This window comes from Heterodontus francisci, chromosome 10 (genome assembly GCF_036365525.1).
Source record: "Heterodontus francisci isolate sHetFra1 chromosome 10, sHetFra1.hap1, whole genome shotgun sequence".
NCBI classification, from domain to species: Eukaryota; Metazoa; Chordata; class Chondrichthyes; order Heterodontiformes; family Heterodontidae; genus Heterodontus; species Heterodontus francisci.
The window spans coordinates 114,834,287-114,855,800 of record NC_090380.1 but is presented as its reverse complement, the minus strand read 5'-3'; the positions used below and the strand labels follow the sequence as shown (position 1 = coordinate 114,855,800).

The following is a 21,514-nucleotide window of genomic DNA, read 5'->3' as shown; positions in this document are numbered from 1 at the left end:
GATGAAGGAAGGGCAGTGGATGTTATCTATATGGACTTCAGTAAAGCCTTTGACAAGGTCCCTCATGGCAGACTGGTACAAAAGGTGAAGTCACACGGGATCAGAGGTGAGCAGGCAAGATGGATACAGAACTGGCTCTGTCATAGAAGACAGAGGGTAGCAGTGGAAGGGTGCTTTTCTGAATGGAGGGATGTGACTAGTGGTGTTCCGCAGGGATCAGTGCTGGGACCTTTGCTGTTTGTAGTATATATAAATGATTTGGAGGAAAATGTAGCTGGTCTGATTAGTAAGTTTGCGGACGACACAAAGGTTGGTGGAGTTGCGGACAGTGATAAGGATTGTCAGAGGATACAGCAGGATATAGATCGGTTGGAGACTTGGGCGGAGAAATGGCAGATGGAGTTTAATCCGGACAAATGTGAGGTAATGCATTTTGGAAGATCTAAAGCAGGTGGGAAGTATACAGTAAATGGCAGAACCCTTAGGAGTATTGACAGGCAGAGAGATCTGGGCGTACAGGTCCACAGGTCACTAAAAGTGGCAACGCAGGTGGATAAGGTAGTCAGGAAGGCATACGACATGCTTGCCTTCATCGGTCGGGGCATAGAGTATAAAAATTGGCAAGTCATGCTGCAGCTGTACAGCACTTTAGTTAGGCCACACTTAGAATATTGCGTACAATTTTGGTCGCCACACTACCAGAAGGACGTGGAGGCTTTGGAGAGGGTACAGAAGAGGTTTACCAGGATGTTGCCTGGTCTGGAGGGCATTCGCTATGAGGAGAGGTTGGATAAACTCAGATTATTTTCACTGGAACGACGGAGGTGGAGGGGTGACATGATAGAGGTTTACAAAGTATGAGTGGCATGGACAGAGTGGATAGTCAGAAGCTTTTTCCCAGGGTGGAAGAGTCAGTTACTAGGGGACATAGGTTTAAGGTGCGAGGGGCAAAGTTTAGAGGGGATGTGCGAGGCAAGTTCTTTACACACAGGGTGGTGAGTGCCTGGAACTTGCTGCCGGGGGAGGTGGTGGAAGCAGGTACAACGTTTAAGAGGCATCTTGACAAATACATGAATAGGATGGGAATAGAGGGATACGGTCCCTGGAAGTGCAGAAGGTTTTAGTTTCGGCAGGCATCAAGATCGGCGCAGGCTTGGAGGGCCGAATGGCCTGTTCCTGTGCTGTACTATTCTTTCCGAAGAAGGGTCACTGACCCGAAACGTTAACTCTGCTTCTCTTTTCACAGATGCTGCCAGACCTGCTGAGTGGTTCCAGCATTTCTTGTTTTTTATTTCAGATTTCCAGCATTCGCAGTATTTTGCTTTTATTATATTACTGTACTATTCTTTGTTCTTTGTTCCCTCCTGAAACCTCTCCATCTCTCTACCTCTCTCTCCTTCCTTACGACAGTCCTTAAAACCTACTTCTTTAACCAACCTTTGGTCACCTATCCTAATGTCCTTATGTGGCTTGGTGTCAAATGTTTCCCTGTTGACACATTTGTGAAGGCCTATGTTAAAGGGGCTATATAAAAGCAAGTTGTGGAAATATCTGTAAAGACTCTTGCCAATGTCGATTTTCATTTGATCTGGAATTCAAAAGCAAGAACTTCTGTGTTCTATACTGCCCAGACTAAGAAGAGTTAGGTTTAGTTCCTTGCCTATGTTGAGTTAACTGATTATAACCTGGTTAGTAATTAGCTGGGTTAAAATGCTGGCATTCCCTCCCTACAGCACTGTGGGAGCACCTAGACCAGATGGACTGCAGCAGTTCAAGAAGGCAAATCACCCCCACCACCAAGAGCAATTGGGGAGGCTAAGGAAAACAGAGTTTGAAAATAATGATGAGCGAAGATGACCAGAGCAGACAGTGTAAATGTGTCTAAGAATTGGGATGCACTTTTAGGAAGAAAAGAAATTGAGGGATGTGATGTTTAATAGGTGAGAGGCAGGAAGGAGGGTAGATGGGATATGGGGAGAAGGTGGGTGAGTGTGGTTGAGGGATTTGGGGAGAAGGTGGGTAGATGGGATTGAGGGATATGAGGAGAAGGTGGGTAGGTGGGATTGAGGGATATGAGGAGAAGGTGGGTAGGTGGGATTGAGGGATATGAGGAGAAGGTGGGTAGGTGGGATTGAGGGATATGAGGAGAGCGTGGGAACGTGGTATTGAGGGATATGGGGAGAAAGTGTGTTGGAGTGGACCATGATAAAAGCAAAGGGTATTTGGGTTTCTTGCGGCTTTTAATAAATCTTGGATTGTAATGTTCGTACAGTGCAAAATATACAGTAGAAAATGACTTACTGCAAAATGGTTCTTTTGTGGTGGTTTGAAAGAACACCTTATTTGGAAACCGCATTATATTGTTAGAGTTTCTCCACTTGTCAAGGTGATAACCTGCATTTCAGTGTGGAGAAGTTGAACATTGAGGATTAGCGAAGGATAGATGAGGAGGCAATGGTGAATAACAAAGTCTCTACTCCATGTTACAGTCATTACAACGCGCGGGGGATACCAAGATGCAGATCAGATCCCAGGGCTCCTGAAAGTGTAGGATGCTTCAGCTAAATGTGAATAGTTTTAGACAAAATGAAAGATTTGCATTGATAAAACTCCTTCCATGTCTCAGGACATCCCAAAACACTTTATGGCCAATGAAGTACTTTTTTTGAAGTGTAGTCACTGTTTTATGTAGGGGAAAATAGCATCCAATTTGCACACCACAAGATCCCACAGACAGCAATGTGATAATGACCAGATAATCTTTTTGTGGTTTTTTTTTACAGTTTTTTAGGTTGAGGAATAAATATTGGTGCATGACACTGGGAAAACACCCCTGCTCATGTTCGAAATAGCATAAGAAGGTATACAGTGGAGTTCCCCTGATGTCGATACTAGGACGGCTTGCCTTTCTTGATATGTATTGATGACCTAGAACTGGGTGTACAGGGCACAATTTCAAAATTTGCAGATGACACAAAACCTGGAAGTATTGTGAACTGTGAGGAGGATAGTGATTGACTTCAAGAGGACACAGAGAGGCCAGTGGAGTGGGTGGACACGTGGCAGATAAAATTTAATGCAGAGAAGTGTGAAGTGATACATTTTGCTCGGAAGAATGAGGAGAGGTAATACAAAATAAAGCATACAATTCTAAAGAGGGTGCAGGAACAGAGGGACCTGGGGGTATAGGTACAAATATTGTTGAAGGTGGCAGGGCAGTTTGAGAAAGTGATTTAAGAAAAGCATATGGGATCCTGGGCTTTAAAATAGGGGCATAGAGTACAAAAACAAGGAAGTTATGATGAACTTTTATTATTAAAATACTGGTTCAGCTTCAATTGGAGTATTGTGTCCAATTCTGGGCACCACACTTCAGGAAGGATGTGATGACATTGGAGAGGGTGTATAAAAGTATTATGAGAATAGTTCCAAGGATGTGGACCTTCAGTTACATGGATAGATTGGAGAAGCTGGGTCTGTTTTTCTTAGAGATGAGAAGATTAAGGAGCGATTTGATAGAGGTGTTCAAACTCTTGAGGGATCTAGACAGAGTAGATCGAGAGAAACTGTTCCCATTGGCGGAAGGGTCGAGAACCAGAAGACACCAATTTAAGGCGAATAGCAAAAACAAAAACAATGGCAAAATTAGGAAAAACTTTTTTATGCAGCAAGTGGTTACGATTTGGAATGCACTGCCTGCCATTGTGATGGAGGAAGATTGTGGCTTTCAAAAGGGAATTGGGTAAGCACCTGAAGAGAAAAAAATTGCAGGGCTACCGGGAAAAGGCAGGTGAGTGGGACTAGCTGAGTTGCTCTTGTAGAGAGCCAGCATGGATAAGACAGGCCAAATGGCCTCCTTCTGTGCCATAGCCATTCTATGATTCTATATTGGCCGTAAGATCTCTGACATCCTCCCAGGATTGGGGATTCAGCTGGGGGGGCGGGGGGGCAGGAAGGGAGGAGGGGGGGGTTGCATTTTGGGTGGTGGGCAGACAGCGGAACTCGGTTCAATTTCTCAGCACCTCTAATAGTTCAGCACTCCAGCAGTACAGCAGTAAAATGATAGCCTAGATTAAATGTTCGAGTCCCCCAGTGGAAGCCAAATCCATAACCTTCCAACTCGGAAGCAAGAATGCCGCCACTGGGCCACACTGACATTCTTGAGAGGCATTCTGATTTCGCTCAACACTCAGACACAAAACTGCAGGTCCTAGTTCGATCAGTCTGTAAGGAGTGTTCCGAGAGTTTCCATTTTTGTGTTAAAACTTGGGAATCTATATTTTTAAAAATGTAAAAAGATTTCATGGACATTGAATCATTTGGAAATTGCTGAAATTTGGGTGTTTTTTTAAAAAGGAAGTTCAACAAAACACTGACCAGTAAACAAGTTTTTACTGGAAAGCATGTGACTTCAAGTAAATACTACAGGGGGTTCTAACCTGAAGGGACAGTTGTTTACAAGGAAATGATGGACCATGATATATGGCTTTCACAGGATTGTTGCTGAACTGTTCTGGGCTCACTTTGAACTGTTAAAAGCCGACTTCTTTCTTGAACTAGAGGAGATGCTGGAGAACAGAAGAACATCCAGGCCCCTGTTACCTCTCTTTGAAGAATCCCTGTTCTTCAAAAGCAAAAGCCTGTATGACGTTCTACTCTTGCCTCCTGTATTTTGAAGACATCTGGAATGTTTGCAGAAACCTTGCATCTTGAAAAGGACTTTGCATCAAATGTGTGAGAATTAACACCTTTGTTGCTGCACACCTACTGTAAGACCTATGTGAAGCCTTCTGCAGTTGAATTTCTTTGAAACCTACCCAAACAGACTGTTCATCAACTTCACCTGGAAATATTCCTAGTGGCAGCCAACTATTTGACTTTGGGACACCTCACCAAAAGAAAGGATTTCCTTCCATATGTTTGCAGACTAAGTTTTTTTATTCCTTCCATTTCTTTGTAACAGCTGCAAACAAAATTCCCTTTTTTTCCCGGTTAACCGGTTTTTGGATATATGTGTATGGGCATGAAGGCTAGGGTAAAAATACGCAGCTTTAATATCTCAATTTGCGCATATATTTACTTCATCATGGTTAAGATATGGTTGAAATAGAGTCATAGAGTCATCGAGTCGTTCAGCATAGAAACAGGCCATTCGGCCCACCGCGTCCATGCCCACTATAATGCCTATCTATACTAATCCCATCTGCCTGCTTTAATTCCATATCCCTCTATGCCTTGCTCATTCAAGTACCTGTCCAGATGCTTCTTAAATGTTGCTACTGTTCCTGCCTCCACCACCTCCTCAGGCAGCTCATTCCAGATACCCACTATTCTTTGTGTGAAAAATTTACTCCTTTGATCCCCTTTAAACCTCCTCCCTTTCATGTTAAATCTATGCACTCTAGTTTTAGTCACCCCTACCATGGGAAACAGACTCTGGCTATCTACCCTATCTATGCCTCTCATAATTTTATATACCTCTATCATGTGCCCTCTCAGCCTCCTTCGCTCCAGGGAAAACAGACCCAGCCTATCCAATCTCTCTTTATAACCCAAGCCCTCCAAATCAGGCAACATTCTTGTGAATCTTTTCTGCACCCTCTCTAGCTTAATCACATCTTTCCTGTAGTGCGGCGACCAGAACTGCACACAGTACTCCAAATGCGGCCTAACCAACGTTATGTACAACTGTAACATGACATCCCAACTCTTGTACTCAATGCCTCGGCCGATGAAGGCAAGCATGCCATACGCCTTCTTCACCACCCTGTCTACCTGTGTTGCCACTTTCAGGGAACTATGTACTTGCACCCCAAGATCTCTCTGCTCAACAACACTCCCCAGGGTCCTGCCATTCATTGTATATGTCCTGCCCTGGTTTAACTTCCCAAAATGCATCACTTCGCACTTGTCTGCATTAAATTCCATTTGCCAATCCCTTGCCCACTTTCCCAGCTTATCAATATTCTGTTGTAACCTTAGACAATCTTCTTCACTGTCCACTATACTATCAATTTTGGTGTCATCTGCAAACTTATTAATCATGCCCCCTACATTCACAACCAATACTCCTATTTTTATGCATTGTTCCAATTATGGAGTCAAGCTCGATTGATAGTTAGCCAACTACTGAATCTGGTTCCACCACTCTTCCAGGCAGCGCATTCAAGATCATTACTTGCTTCTCCCTGGTTCTTTTGCCAATTATCTCCAATCTGTCTCCTCTGGTTGCCAATTCTCCTGCCACTGGAAACATTTTCACCCTGTCTACTCAGTCAAAACCCTTCGGCCGGACTTTTACACCACCCCAACAAGCCGGATGGTGGTGGGGGAGTGGCATAAAATGGAGCAAGAGACTCCAGGAGGCTTTCCCGATCCGCTCCCGCCTCTGCCCCCCCCTTTATGTAGGGTTGGGGGGGGGGGCGCGATAAACGGGCAGCCCGCCCCCAGCTAATCAAGGCCCTTAAGTTGCCACTTAACGGCCTCTTGAGGGCCTTCACCTGCCTCCACGCAGATTTTACGCATGGCAAGCGGGCATCCTGGAGCTGGGAAAAGCCACCTGGGAAAAGCAGGCAGCTTCTCAGTGCCGGGGGGGGTGGGCCCTGATAATCGGGCACAGGGTGGCGCTGCTGGAACTAAGAGCTGCCGGCCCGCTGATTGAGGCGGGACTTCGTCCTTCAAGCGGGTGGAGGTCCTGTTTCGGAACAGTTAAAGCTTGGGGACCTGTAAAATGCCGGATGGATCCCCAGGTGAGGCGGATGCAGGTTCGCCACTGACTTTTATGTCGGTGGCCAGCTCCCGTCCGCCCAACGTAAAATCCAGCCCTTTATAATTTTGAACACCTCTATTAAATCTCTCCTTAACCTTCTCCACTCAAAGGAGAACACTCTCCAGTCTCTCCACTCTAGTCTCTATCTGGGCTGACTGGTTGGATGAGAGAGAGAGCCAACGATGGTCAAGTGCATATGGATACCCAAACAAGAATCAGTATCATCAGGTGAGGAGAGGAGACAATTGACAACACCAAAAAACAAGAAAAATTCTTCTTACCAAATATAGGATAAGTACTGTCATGCTGTGTACAACCGGCATCCAGGAATTCTTCATATGATGCACAAGGATAAATGGTGATGTTACAGATTGAGGTCATGGAGCTCATATACAGATAGACAGATCTTTGATGGTCGCATACCACATACTTTTTTCCTGGAGGTAATAGAATAGGTAAACAAAGCCATGCACTAGAAAAGTAGAGCAGCTATGTTCAACTTGTATCGAACCTTGGTGAGATCAGACTTGGAGTATCATGGAGTACCGTCTCCACATTACGAAAAGGCTATAGACGCACTGCAGAAGATGCAAAAAAGGATTTACTGGTTTGATATCAGAACTGAGAGGTTATACCTTTCAGGAATAATTGAATAAGCTGGGACTCTTTTCTCTTAAACAAAGAGAAGGTTGAAGGTGGCCTAATAGAGGTCTTAAAAATTGTGAAGCAGTTTGATGGGGTAGACATAGGGGATATTAAACCTAGAAGCCATAAATAAAGATAGTCACCAATAAATAGATTTATAAGAATTTTGCCAGGGCTCGAAAGTTGCAGCTTTGAGGAAATTAATCTTGTGAAACTAAAAGAGAGAAAGATTTCCTCCGTGTACAAGATTTAAGACTAATACTGGGCCCCAACAAACCGTAAGACCATACCTTCAATGAAGGACTACAGCAAGCTCAAGAAACAGTAAGAAGATATTGCCTCAAACTGTTCTACTTATCTTTTCTTCTGTTCTTTTCTATTTCTATCTGCATGTTTATGCACACATTGCTCAACTGGTCATAACAATCTCAAGAACAACTAGGAATGGACAATAAATGTTGGCCTTGACAGCAACGCCCATATCCGGAGAATGAATTTTTAAAAAGATGTCATTAATGCTGCTTCTTAGTCAAGATGTAAGATGTCATAATTCCATTGATGCTGCCAAGGAATTCACCCCCACACTCACGGTGGAAAGAGAGGTAATCACAGGGACCAGTTTCCAATTGTACCTCTGACAATGCTGGGCTCAACGAGATGGGCAGTATTAAATGCCACTCCTCCGTTGCAGCAACATTCCTATAAATATTGTTGCTCATTGGACTGTGTAAGAAACAATGGGCTGGAAATTCAACTGTGTACGAATTGCCTACCTGGCTTTCCCAGGGCAGGCTGCACCACTGGTCTCTGCCTATGCAGTCCACACTGTGTTCTCCAGGAATAGGGGGCGCACACAGGTATGTCCCTTGTGTGCATCCCAATGCATTGATTTGGCGCTATCCTGATCTCACACAGCCCAACCCACTGATGTGATGCCAGGATCCCAAATTTGGACAGCACAGGTCCTGGCACCACCTGCATTGTCCACTCCTGAAAAAGAAGCATGAAACAGCAAGATGGGTTCGACAGTCACATCATTTAAAGGGACAGGCACCCTGATTGCAGGTAAGTTAAATTTTTGGAACTTTTTCCATTGGAAAGTGGCTGAAAGTACTCTGGAGTGTTTTGGAGGTGCATTTGCCAGAGAGTGTTGCTGCATCCTCATAGGGATGGTAGAGGAGTAAGTGACCTGTCCACACAAAGGCTGAAACAGGTGTGGGAGCAGCAGCTGCCATGCCTCTGGGTCTGCAAGATGTCAGGGAGATGGAGCAGAGGCTGCGGAGATGGTAAGCTCCAAGACATATCCTCTGTCAAGTTGCAACTGGACATCTTGACAGTGGCAGGAGGCTGCCTGGCAGGCCAGTCAATGTCCCCAGCATCATGGTGTGCTTGTCCATTGGCGTTCTCCTGTATTCTGCCCCTTTGAGGTTCTCATCTGAGTCCTCTACAGCAGTACTGGTCTGTCACCTTGCCCTCCAGCAAGCTAGCAGACAAACCATCCTTTCCTCCTAGACTGGCTGCAGCCTGTTTGTGCTCAGATGGTTCACCACATGCTGATCTCTACAGTATACTAATCTCCAAGGAAGCCAATATCTGAGCTCATGGCTAGGAGTGTCAGATCAAGTGATCTTCATCAGTGCTATGCTGTTGCTCTCTCTCCTCTTCTTAGGGCTCTTGTGACCGGGCAGCAGCAGTTATTGGGTGTCTGAAAGCAGGATCTCAGAAAGGGAAGGTTGCTGTGAGTAAAGCAGGGTGGTGTGAGGGATGGGTGGCAGGGGGCACAGTGAGGGGGTGACGTGGTGGGGTGGGGGGTGGGGGGCGGTGGGGAGTGCAGGTCACCTTCAGCAGCTTGCTCATCATGCCAGATAGCAGGATGAAGCTGTGCTGGGAGTTCAGAAGGGACATACGATAGGAATATGCCGTCATCCTTAATGTTCTCAGCAACGTCGGATGCCGTAGGCCCTGTCGCTCCCAGCCCCATGATGCAAAGAACCATCTCCTCCTTCGGGCTCAGGAGATGCAGGCATCCTTGGCCCCCGCTGGTTCAGCTCTGCTCCCTTCGATTGTGTGCCAGCTTGTCCTGCAAGAGAGAGGGCAGAGTGTCTGTGGCTGTGTAGCACTTTATTTGGGTGATGTGCCTGACATAGCTGAATAGCTAGACGTATGTGGAAGCAGTGAGAGGTGGGGTTAATTTTAACTTAAATTATATTTTTAAAATTTGTTTCATGGGTGTCACTGGCAAGGCTAACATTTATTTCCCATCCCTAATTGCCTAAGACGGTGGTGAGCTGCCTTCTTGAACCGCTGCTGTCCATTTGGGGTAGGTACACTCACAGTGCTGTTAGAGAGCGAGTACAAGGATTTTGACCCAGCGACAGTGAAGGAGCAGTGATATAGTTCCAAGTCAGGATGGTGTGTGGCTTGAAGGGGAACTTGCAGGTGGTGGTGTTCCCATGCATTTGCTGCCCTTGTCCTTCTAGGTGGTAGCGGTCTCGAGTTTGGAAGGTGCTGTCAAAGGAGCCTTAGTGATTTGCTGCAGTGCATCTTGTAGATGGTACACACTACTGCCACTGTGTCATCGGTGGTGGAGGGACTGAATGTTGAAGATGGTGGATGTGGTGCCAATCAAATGGGCTGCTTTGTGCTGGATGGTGTCGAGCTTCTTGAGTGTTGTTGGAGCTGCACCCATCCAGGTAAGTGGAGAGTATTCCATCACACACCTGACTTGTGCTTTGCAGAGGGTGGACAGGCTTTGGGGATTCAGGAGGTGGGTTATTCCCCACAGAATTCCCAGCCTCTGACCTGCTCTTCTAGTCACAGCATTTATGTGGCTAATCCAGTTTAGTTTCTGGTCAATGGTAACTCCCAGTATGTTGATAGTGGGGGATTCAGCGATGGTAATGCCAATGGAGGAGGTAGCTCCTCAAATATCCCCATCCTCAATGATGGGGGAGCCCAGCACATCAGTGCAAAAGATAAGGCTGAAGCATTTGCAACTTTCTTCAGCCAGAAGTGCCGAGTTGATGATTCATCTCGGCCTCCTCCTGAAGTCCACAGCATCACAGATACCAGTCTTCAGCCAATTCGATTCACTTCGCGTGATATCAAGAAATGACTGAAGGCACTGGATACTGCAAAGGCTATGGGTCCCGACAACATTCAGGCAATAGTACTGAAGACCTGTGCTCCAGAACTTGCCGCGCCCCAACAAGCCAAGCTGTTCCAGTACAGCTACAACACTGGCATCTACTCGGCAATGTGGACTATTGCCCAGGTATGTTCTGTACACAAAATGCAGGACAAATCCAACCCCGCCAACTACCACCCCATCAGTCTACTCTCAATCATCAGTATTCTCGACAGTGCTTCGCAATAACCTGCTCATTGACACTCAGTTTGGGTTCCACCAGGGCCACTCAGATCCAGGCCTCATTACAGCCTTGGTTCAAACATGGACAAAAGAGCTGAACTCAAGAGGTAAGATAAGGGTGACTGTCCTTGACATCAAGTCAGCATTTGACCGAGTATGGAATCAAGGAGCCCTAGCAAAAGTGGAGTCAATGGGAATCAGGGGGGGAAACTCTCCACTGGTTGGAGTCGTACCTAGCGCAAAGGAAGATGGTTGTGGTTGTTGGAGGTCAATCATCTGAGCTCCAGGACATCACTGCAGGAGTTCCTCAAGGTAGTGTCCTAGGCCCAACCATATTCAGCTGCTTCATCAATGACCTTCCTTCAATCATAAGGTCAGAAGTGGGGATGCTCGTTGATGATTGCACAATGTTCAGCACCATTCGTGGCTCCTCAGATACTGAAGCAGTCCATGTAGAAATGCAGCAAGACCTGGACAATATCCAGGCTTGGCTGATAAATGGCAAGTAACATTTGTGCCACACAAGTGCCAGGCAATGACCATCTCCAACAAGAGAGAATCTAACCATCTCCCCTTGACATTCAATGGCATTACCATCACTGAATCCCCCCACTATCAACATTCTGGGGGTTACCATTGACCAGAAACTGAACTGGAGTAGCCATATAACTACCATGGCTACAAGAGCAGGTCAGAGACTAGGAATCTCGAGGTGAGTAACTCACCTCCTGACTTCCCAAAGCCTGTCCACCATCTACAAGGCACAAGTCAGGAGTGTGATGGAATACTCTCCATGTGCCTGGATGGGTGCAGTTCCCACAATACTCAAGAAGCTCGTCACCATCCAGGGCAAGGCAGCCCACTTAATTGGCACCCCATCTACAAACATTCGCTCCCTCCATCACCGACGTACATTGGCAGCCGTGTGTAGCATCTACAAGCTGTACTGCAGCACTGTACCAAGACTCCTTAGACAGCACCTTCCAAACCCATGACCTCTACCACCGAGAAGGACAAAGGCAACAGATGCATGGGAACACCACCACCTGCAAGTTCTGCTCCAAGCAGCACACTATCCTGACTTGGAACTATATCGCCATTCCTTCACTGTCACTGGGTCAAAATCCTGGAGCTCCCTTCCTAACAGCACTGTCGGTGTACCTACCCCACATGGACTGCAGCGGTTCAAGAAGGCAGCTCACCACCACCTTCTCAATGACAATCAGGGATGGGCAATAAAGGCTGACCTAGCTAGCAACGCCCATATCCCAGGAATGCATTAAAAAAAATGAATGTCGGGGGGTGTTGGTTAGATTCTTTCTTGCTGTAGATGGTCATTACCTGGTACTTGTGTGGTGCAAATGTTACTTGCCACTTATCAGCCCAAGCCTAAATGTTGTCCAGATCATGCTGCATATGGGCACAGACTGCTTCAGTATCGTAGGAGTTGCGAGTGGTATTGAACATCATACAATCATCAGTGAACATCCCCACTTATGGTGGAGGGAAGGCCATTAATGAAGCAGCTGAAGATGGTTGGGCCTAGGACACTACACTGAGGAACTCATGCAGCAATGTCCTGGGGCTGAGATGATTGGTATCCAACAACCATAACCATCTTCCTGTGGGCTAGGTATGATTCCAACCAGTGGTGTGTTTTCCCCCTGACTCCCATTGAATTTCATTTGGATAGGGTTCCTTGATGCCACACTGGGTCAAATGCCACTTTGAAATCAAGGGCAATCACTCTCACCTCACCTCTTGAGTTCAGCTGTTTTGTCCATGTTTTGATCAAGGCTGTAATGAGGTCTGGAGCTGAGTGGCCCTGGTGGAACCCAAACTGAACGTCACTGAGCAGATTATTGCTGTATAAGTGGCGCTTTACAGCACTGTCGACGACACCTTCCATCACTTTGCTGATGATTGTGAGTAGACTGATGGGGTGGTAATTGGCTGGATTGGATTTGACCTTTTTGTGGAAAGGACATACCTGGGCAATTTTGCACCTTGTCGTGTTGTAGCTGTACTGAAACAGCTTGTCTCGGAGCGCGGCTGGTTCTGGAGCACAGTTCTTCACCACTACAACCGGAACGTTGTCAGGACCCATAGCCTTTGCAGCATCCAGTGTGAGGCTGGCAGCACTGGAAGGTGTGCGAGGTTGAGGTGGAATATCTGGATGTTAGGCATGAGTCCTGAGTACCAGGGACTGCTGCTGGGTGGGTGATCAGAATGTGGTGCATTGAGCAAGGTGAGAGGCTGGTGGAATGGTGGGTAGGAGATGCCACGTGAAGATGCATTCACTGACGTTGACCACCCATGTGAGGTCAGTAGACTTCTGCTTGGTCATTGGATCCAGTGTCTGGGAGTTGACCCTCCTCGCAGAGTCATAGAGTCATTTATCGCACAGAAGGAGGCCAATCGGCTGGCTACATGCTCCCACCCATTTCTTAGGATGGTCCTTGATGGTCTTCTGGCCAACCGTTGGCTCATGGTGGCTCCCCTCTTGCCGACCTGCATACTACGCCTCCAGCAGTGCATCTGTCAGTCTGGATCCCTATGTCGGCCCTGGTGTTCGGTTTGCAAGAATTTCTATCACAGCAACCTGTTTGTGCAGTTGTCCTTTAACAGGCAGCCTGTCTTTAAGGAAGAGTCGGCTGCCTGCACAACGTGGTATGCAGTAACACTGCCTGGGCCTCCTGCTGTGTGCAGAGCTCACTAGCAGCGTTGCGAAGGAGAGACAAGCACTGAAGGTGCACCAAATAGCACCAAAATCATTCAGTGAGGTGGGTAGATGAATGTTGTGTCTTACCCACCTAAATCTGAATGGAATTATAGCAAGAAATGCTGGAACCACTCAGCAGGTCTGGCAGCATCTGTGGAAAGAGAAGCAGAGTCAATGTTTCGGGTCAGTGACCCTTCTCCGGTTCCGAAGAAGGGTCACTGACCCGAAACGTTAACTCTGCTTCTCTTTCCATAGATGCTGCCAGACCTGCTGAGTGATTCCAGCATTTCTTGCTTTTATTTCAGATTTCCAGCATCCGCAGTATTTTGCTTTTATTTTAGATCTGAATGGATGTGGGCAGGCTGCAAATTGCGGCCTCCGTGACCAAAGATCAGGGCACGTGAATTTTGTGCCCAATGAGTGGAGAAGAAATTTTGAAATATTAGCAAGTGGAACAAAATCTTTATTTTATTTATAAATATATCAGTCTCTTGATGCCTTCTTTTCCTTTTGTACAAGTACAACTCTCACCAATATAAGTGCTTAATAATTTTAACCTGAATGGTATCTTGTTAGGCAAAGGAATCAAAGGTTATTGGGGGCAGATGAGAGTGTGGAATTCGAGACACAAGCAGATCAGCCATGATCTTATTGAATGACGGAGCAGGCTCGACGTGCTGAATAGCCTACTTCTGCTCCTAATTCGTATGTTCGTATGTTTGATATGGTCTGTCAGCACAGTAATGTATAATATATTTTATTTGATATACATTATTCGAGCATAAAACCTATGCTGACACTTCCAGTGCAGTAGTGAGGGAGTGCTGCGCTGTCGGAGGTTAAACTGAGGCTCTGTCTGCCCTTCGAGGTGGATGTAAAAGATCCCACGACCCACTACTGCAAAAACAAGCAGGAGAGTTCTCCCTGGTATCCTGGATAATATTTATTCATCAACATCACTAAACAGCATGCCATCTGGTCATTGTTTAATCGCTGTTTGTGGGAGCTTGCTGTGAGCCGATTGGCTGACACATTTCCTAAATTACAACAATGACTGAAATACAAAAAGTTCTTCATCGCTTGTAATGCGCTTTGGGATGTCCTGAGGTCATAAAAGGCGCTACAGAAATGCAAGTTCAAGTTCTTTAGAGTATTTTTCCATCATTCAGAAAGAAAAGGAATGCGTGATGAAATCACTGAGACTTGTTACTGCAGCACACAGCACACCCCCGGTTATAAGTTTATGACCAGAGGGGACAGGAATTTGTGACTATCTGTGTGAGAAATCCTGAGCTATGATAATTACAGCTCTGCTGCTGCTAATGGCATTTTGAACTGATGGAAACAATAAAATATCCCTTCACTCTATTTCTTATCATCTTCCCCCTATCTTTTTCTTCCTTCCTTTAGTCTCCTTTGCCTTTTCTGGCCTATTGCTGGATCTATGGACATTTTCTTTTGCTGAAAAATGAGGATGAATGGCCAAAAACAGCCAGTTTAAGTACTTTCATTGTGTAGGTACTGTTGTAATGTAGGGAAACACAGCAGCCAATTTGCACATGGCAAGGTCCCACAAATAGCAATGAGAAAAATGGCCTGATAATCTTTTCGTTGAGGGCAGAAACTTGGGGAGAGGTCCCCTGCTTTTCTTCAAATAGTGAGGGATCTTGAATGTCTTCCCGAGAGAGCAGACAGGGCATCAGTTCAACATCCCATCGGAAAGACAGTATCTCCAACAGTGCAGCACTCCCTCACTAATAGCACTGGGATTGTCAACCTGAATTACGTGTCTGATGTGGGGCTTAGAACCCACAAACTTCTGACTCAGAGACAGTGACTAGAGACAAGACACACTGAGCCAAGGCTGACAACGCAAAGACTAACCCAGCATTCACAGCAGCAGTAAAAGCCTTCCATTAAAGTAACAGTTCCTATCTTCTTAATGGAGACCTTTCACTGACTGTATGAATGCTCAGATAGCTCCATCTCCATCATGCTCCCTTGCTTCCTCTCACTTCTTGGTGAGAGACAACAAGAAAGGTGTTGGGGATTTCCAATGACACACAATGTTTTCATGTAGAAGATTGTGATTCTCAGACTGGAGAGCGTGATATCACGAGAGACTCTGGCCAACTTTACGAGAGTTGATAGAATTTCTTGGGAAGCAATGTGACATTCTATATTGAGCAATAAATTAACGACAATTTGAAAAAAAATGGAAAATGAGAATAAAGCTGAGTATCAATACGAACCACCCATTATAGTCGCAGGGCACCCTGGTTGGTCAGTCCCTCCATTGGCATAATAATCTATATGTCCCAAAAATTCTTCATAGCCAAGAGCTGCAGAAAGAAACATTATTTCTAAATGTTGTTTTTGTAAATAATTATCCTACCAATATATAAATTAGATGGACTTTGAGGGAAGGATAAGGACCAGAGGGATACTGATCAATGGGAGAGTAAGAGTACGAGAAGGGTGAGTTGTGATGGGAGAGTTAAGGTACTCGAGGGATGGATTTCGATTGGAGAGTTAAGGCACTAGAGAGGTCTTTGACAGGAAAGTTAAAGTACTAGATAGATGGATTTCGACAGGAGAAATCATAAACTGGACAGATGAATTTCAATTGAAGAATTGAGGTACTGGAAGAATGGACTTCATTGGTAGAGTCAGGGTACCAGAGGGATGGATTTTGATGAGATAATTAGGTACTAGCAGGATAATGGAACAAGAGGAATGGGCTTTGATGGGATCTTTAGAGTATTGGAGGATGGAATTCGATTGGAGAGTTAGTGGACTAGAGGGATGACTTTGATGGAAATGTTAACATACTAGATGGATGGACCAGTGAGACAGTTCAGGCGCCAGAGGGATGGATATTGATGGGAGAGATAGGGCACTCGGGCGATGGATTTCGATATGAGAGTTTAAGGTACTGGAAACATGGACTTCAGTGGGAGAGTTAGGCAGTCAGGCAATGGATTTCAATAGGAGGGTTAGGGGACTCAGGGATGGATTTTGATAGGAGAGTTAGGGTAGTAAAGGGATGGACTTCATGGGAGAGTTAAGCAGTGGGGCGATGGATTTCGATGGGTGGATTTGGGGACTTGGTGGTGGATTTCGATGGGAGAGTTAGTGTACGAGAGGAATGGCTCCATTGAGACAGTTAGGGTATTGTAAGAATGGGCTTTGCTAGGAGAATCCGATATGAGTTGAAATCAGGAACTCACTGTGTGGCTAGATCGCAAATATGTTGAAGCCCCAAATAATTAGCAATACTTCACCTTCTAACTAAGTTAGAATTTTAATATGAATCTAATGTAGCGAGGAGAGACTATGTAGGAGTACCATCGATGTCTGTGTGAAGAACGTCAATGAACTGAGCATCAGCAGGATCCAATCTGTCTTCTACAGATTTTCCTGTAAACAGAGGCCCTGCCGGATCAAGACCTGCAACGATAAAGTAAATCTAACCAACAAATCTCTGATTGCTTGCCCAGATTTTTCCTCTTTTTTCTAAAGGCATCGGGAGTACAATTCTACGGTCATCAGCACTATTCAGTTCCTCAATGATCTTAGTTTAGGTGTGAGTCTGATCAGTGAATTATCACCAACAGTGTCACTGCTGCATCTCAATTCCGTCCTCACTCACCGCAAGGGTTGTTAATCAGAACTAGGCAGACTGAAACATACAGCACAGAAGGAGGCCATTCAGCCTATTGTGTTCATAGTCTCGTGGATAGCCCATGGTCCTTCGGGGTATATAAAGTATCAGTTGTGGCTCTGGTAGCCCTCTCACCTGTGAGTTCAAGTCCTGCTCCTGAGACTTGTGCACAAAAATCTAGGCTCCTGCTCCCAGTGCAATTTTCAGTACTGGCAGCAGAAGTGTCAGCCTTGATCTTATGCTGAAGACTTTGGAGAGGGACTTAAACCCGCAACCTTCTGACTCAGTAGCAAGAGTCTGGGTTCTAGTTCCATAGTGCAGCTGCAGCCCTTGATATTGAACCCTAGCCAAGAGACAAGTGGAGGAAACTGGGTTATAGGGGATCGTGATTGTTAAGGGGATAAATTATCAGCTTTGGCTTAGTTAGTAGCACTCTTGAGTATGTAATCTAGGCTGACACGCCAGTATACTGCTGAGGGAGTGCTGCACTGTTGGAGGTGCTGTCTTGTAAATGAGACATCAAACTGAGGCCCTGTCTGCCCTCTCAGGTGGATTTAAAAGATCCCATGGCAATATTTCAAAGAAGAGCAGGGGAGTTCTTCCCAATATCCTGGCCAATATTTATCCCTCAGCCAACATTATTAAAAACAGATTATCTGATCATTATCCTGTTGTTGTTTGTGGGACTTGCTGTGCATGATTTATGACAGTGACTACACTTTAAAAATTACGTAATTAGCTTTAGAGCACTTTAGGACATCCTGAGTTTGTGAAAGGTGCTATATGAATGCAAGTCTTTCTTACTTTTTCAGCTTTAGCTTCAGAATAAAAGACTGACAGTTTTAATGCTGTTCTCCAAAAGATTGGACGTAATATCTATCTTTTTGTAATTCATGCTTTGTTATAGACTGTAAGTAATTGATCATTTTAAATTATTGTTGCCACTGTTTTGGTTGCCTTCTTGGACTGATCTACAGCTCTTTCCTGTGTTTGAATTAAAAAAGAAATGTTTAGATACACTGCCAAAGAAACAGGAGAGAAACTAGACATAATTATTCAGTGCACAAGGAAATACTGCTCAGAACTTCATAGCACTGGAGCAACCAAAGAAATGGGTTATATAAATAAAAAATGCTGAAAATACTCAGCAGGCCAGGCAACATTTGTGGAGAGAGAAACAGAGTTAACATTTCAGGTCTGTGACCATTAAAAATGTTAGAAGTGTAACAGGTTTTAAGCAAGTACAGGTGCAGAGAAAGGAGGGAGGAGGGGAAGGAACAAAAGGGAAGGGGGGATTAAATGACAAAAGGGATGATGGTGCATTCAAAGGGAGGGGGCAACACATTCAAAAGGAAGTGGTAACAGGACAAGCAATGAAACAAAAGATGGGATTAGAGGAGGTGTAAATGGCAACAGCAGGACCATTGCTGTCTGAAAAAAATGGGATCATGATCTGAAACTGTTGAACTCAATGTTGAGTCCGGAAGGCTGTAAAGTGCCCAGTCGAAAGATGAGATGTTGTTCCTTGAGCTTGTGTTGAGCTTCTTTGGAACACTGTAACACGCCAAGGACAGAAAGGTCAGAGTAGGAGAAAGATGGAGAATTAAACTAATAGGCGACTGGAAGTCGGGATCATGCTTAGAGATTGAATGGAGGTGTTCCTCAAAGCAGTCAACTAATCTACGTTTGGTTTCCCAAGTGTAGAGGAGACTGCATCACGAAAAGCAAATACAGTATACTAAATTGAAAGAAGTACAAATGAATCGTTATTTCACCTGGAAGGTGTGTTTGGGGCCCTGGATGGTGGGAAGGGAGGTAGGGTAAGGGCAAGTGTACTGCCTCTGAACTTGTTTAATACCTGTTACATTTCCCAGTTCTGAGGAAAGGTCACTAACCTGAAACATTAACTTGCCACAGATGCTGCCTGCTTTGCTAACTATTTCCAGCACTTTCTGTTCATATTTCAGATTTCCAGCATCCACAGTATTTTGACAAATGAGTTAATGTTCCTCACCAGTTATTCTTCCAATCTTTCCATCAAACTTACTTCCAACGAAGCCAGATATGTGTGCACCAAGGCTCACACCGATCATATGAATCAAATCAAGGGAACCTCCAATTCTCTAAAAAAAACAGTATTTATGATGACCAGCAATGAACCATTATCTTAAAGCTATAAATACAGAGTGGTCCTCTAAGTCTAACTCTGGGGGTTTCAGTCTTTGTGCATTTTCTATTTCCTGGGCACATTTGCTTATTGGTAACTGAGGCCAGTGCATAAGCATCAACATCACACTGATGGAGTGCTGCACTGTCAGAGGCGCCATCTTGCAGCATCTGCCCTTTCAGGTGGGCATGAAAGATCCCACAGCAATATGTGAAGAAGAGCAGGGCAGTTTTCCCTGTTGTCCTGGCCAATATTTATTTCTCAACCAACACCACACAAAACAGATGATCTGACCATTTATCTCTTTCCTGTTTGTGGGAACTAGCTGTGTGCAAATTGGCTGCTGTGTTTCATAGAATGATTTTCTACATTACAACAGTGACTACACTTCAAAAGTGTTACATTGGCTGTAAAGTGCTTTGGGACAGATTAAATGCACTGTATAAATATAAGATCTTTCTTTCTATTCCTTCAAAAAACTCCTATCTAACTGAATCACCAGAGATCAGGGACTGGATTCTATAGGCCCGCCACCAAAATAGGCGGCGGGCGAAAGGAGTAGGGGTCTGCACACACGGGGAGCACGTTGCGGAGCCGTCACGATTCCAAACGCGGTAGCTCATTAGCATGGCCGGGGCAGCCGCCCCCGCTCCCCCCCGCAACCAATGATGTGGAGGGGTGGGCGAGCCATCCCCGGCAACGGTGTCCGGCGCCACTGCGCAGGCGCTGGTTCCATTTTTAAAGGGCTTAGAGCCCTAAATGACAAGTAAAATTTTTTAAGAGTCAGTTATCAAAGATGAATAAAAAATCTTCCCATGCCCCCTCACACCCCCCCCCCGCCCCCATCCCACAATGGCGTTACACATCATTCCTGCCCTTCCCTCCTCCCCGGAATACCTACCGTAAATATATGACCATCCCCCCACAAAGTTCAGAACCTTTTCCTTGATCCCTTCCCATCACCTCCTCAACCAATCAGGTAAGTTTGACCTTGCTCCCCCTCCTGCACTGAGAAAATTACCTCCTCCCCCCTCCCCACAGCTGTCGCTCCTCGTTTCCCCGGATGGAGTTTCGAAGGCACGGCATTGCCAGCCACCAGAATGAAGATTGGTGTGGAAAATCAGGAGGCGACGGGACCTTCATTAATTCAGGTAGGTTAATTTATTTACATATGTAAATCGTGGTCCCATTGCCGAGTGGCGGGTTGGGGGGACGTCAGGAGGCCTCTCCACCTCCATTAAGATCAGGCCAGGCCCTGCCTTCATTGGGGTTGGTGGCGGGCCTCATCTGGAGTGATCTTCATGCTCCCCTACCACCATTCCCGGCATCGGGGACCCTATAAAATCCAGCCCCAGATGTCTACTTTTCAGAACCAATGCTTAAGCTCTTAGATAACTACATACACGTCAAGCTAGAAAAGTAGCAAGAGTTGACAAGTAGCTCCAGAAAATCTGAAAGAACCCCCAGAAAGGTAACAACGCAAAACAGTCCTCACACATGATGCAGTTAGATATTTTGGCTTTATAGATTGGACTTTGCCACTATCCACATATGGCTCCATCTCAGTTAGTTCCCCAATTCTAGACACCTGTCAACTCTTTCACACCCTCCTGCTCTCCTCCCATGCTGGTATTCTTAACCCACTTTGAGTTAATTATGCCCTATTTCTCCCCATTCCCTCTCAATTAATGCTGACACACTTCCTCTCCCAGCTTCTCCCTGTCCTTCTAAAAGAGTAATCCCAGCTTCTGCCCCCTTCTCTTTCTCCATCATTACTATTCATTTCCCCTCCCCTCTCTCTTTCACTGCCTTCCATTCTCCCCCTTTCACTACCATTCATTCTTCCCTTTCCCCTTTCCACTGTCATACGTTTCTTCCATGCCCGCTTCCTACTCGAGTACAAGGATTAATGGAGCAGACAAAGTTCCTGTCTCATCTATGTACTGCTCTTATGACTAATGGCTGAGATTGCAACCTCTGTATATCCCACTCTGGTACCCTTATTGCCTACAGGATGCAAGCCAGTCCTTAGTAGAAAGTGCTTTAGCAACTGAACTCAGGAGGTCTGGGACTGGGGGACAGAGGGGTTCAGTGCATTGATTCTCTTCAGCAAATGTTGTCATGCTAAGCAGTTCCCCCTACTCTTGCTGAGATCACAAAAACATAAGAGCTGCTAG

General features: G+C 45.6%; 1 protein-coding gene across 4 annotated transcripts in view; it reads right to left on the bottom strand.

Annotated features, from left to right (window-relative positions):
- The window catches only part of LOC137374274 (lipase member H-like), a 39,777-nt gene that overhangs the window by 9,977 nt on the left and 8,286 nt on the right, over positions 1 to 21,514 (bottom strand). For 3 of the 4 annotated variants that reach the window (XM_068040070.1, XM_068040071.1, XM_068040072.1), the window contains exons 3-7: positions 19,185 to 19,293; positions 16,855 to 16,956; positions 15,759 to 15,848; positions 7,051 to 7,206; positions 2,302 to 2,394 (exon numbers count right to left, since the gene is read on the bottom strand). In XM_068040070.1, coding sequence (XP_067896171.1) covers positions 2,302 to 2,394; positions 7,051 to 7,206; positions 15,759 to 15,848; positions 16,855 to 16,956; positions 19,185 to 19,293 — 550 coding nt within the window. The remainder of the gene's footprint in view (positions 1 to 2,301; positions 2,395 to 7,050; positions 7,207 to 15,758; positions 15,849 to 16,854; positions 16,957 to 19,184; positions 19,294 to 21,514) is intronic. The other variant, XM_068040073.1, reaches the window with a different exon arrangement.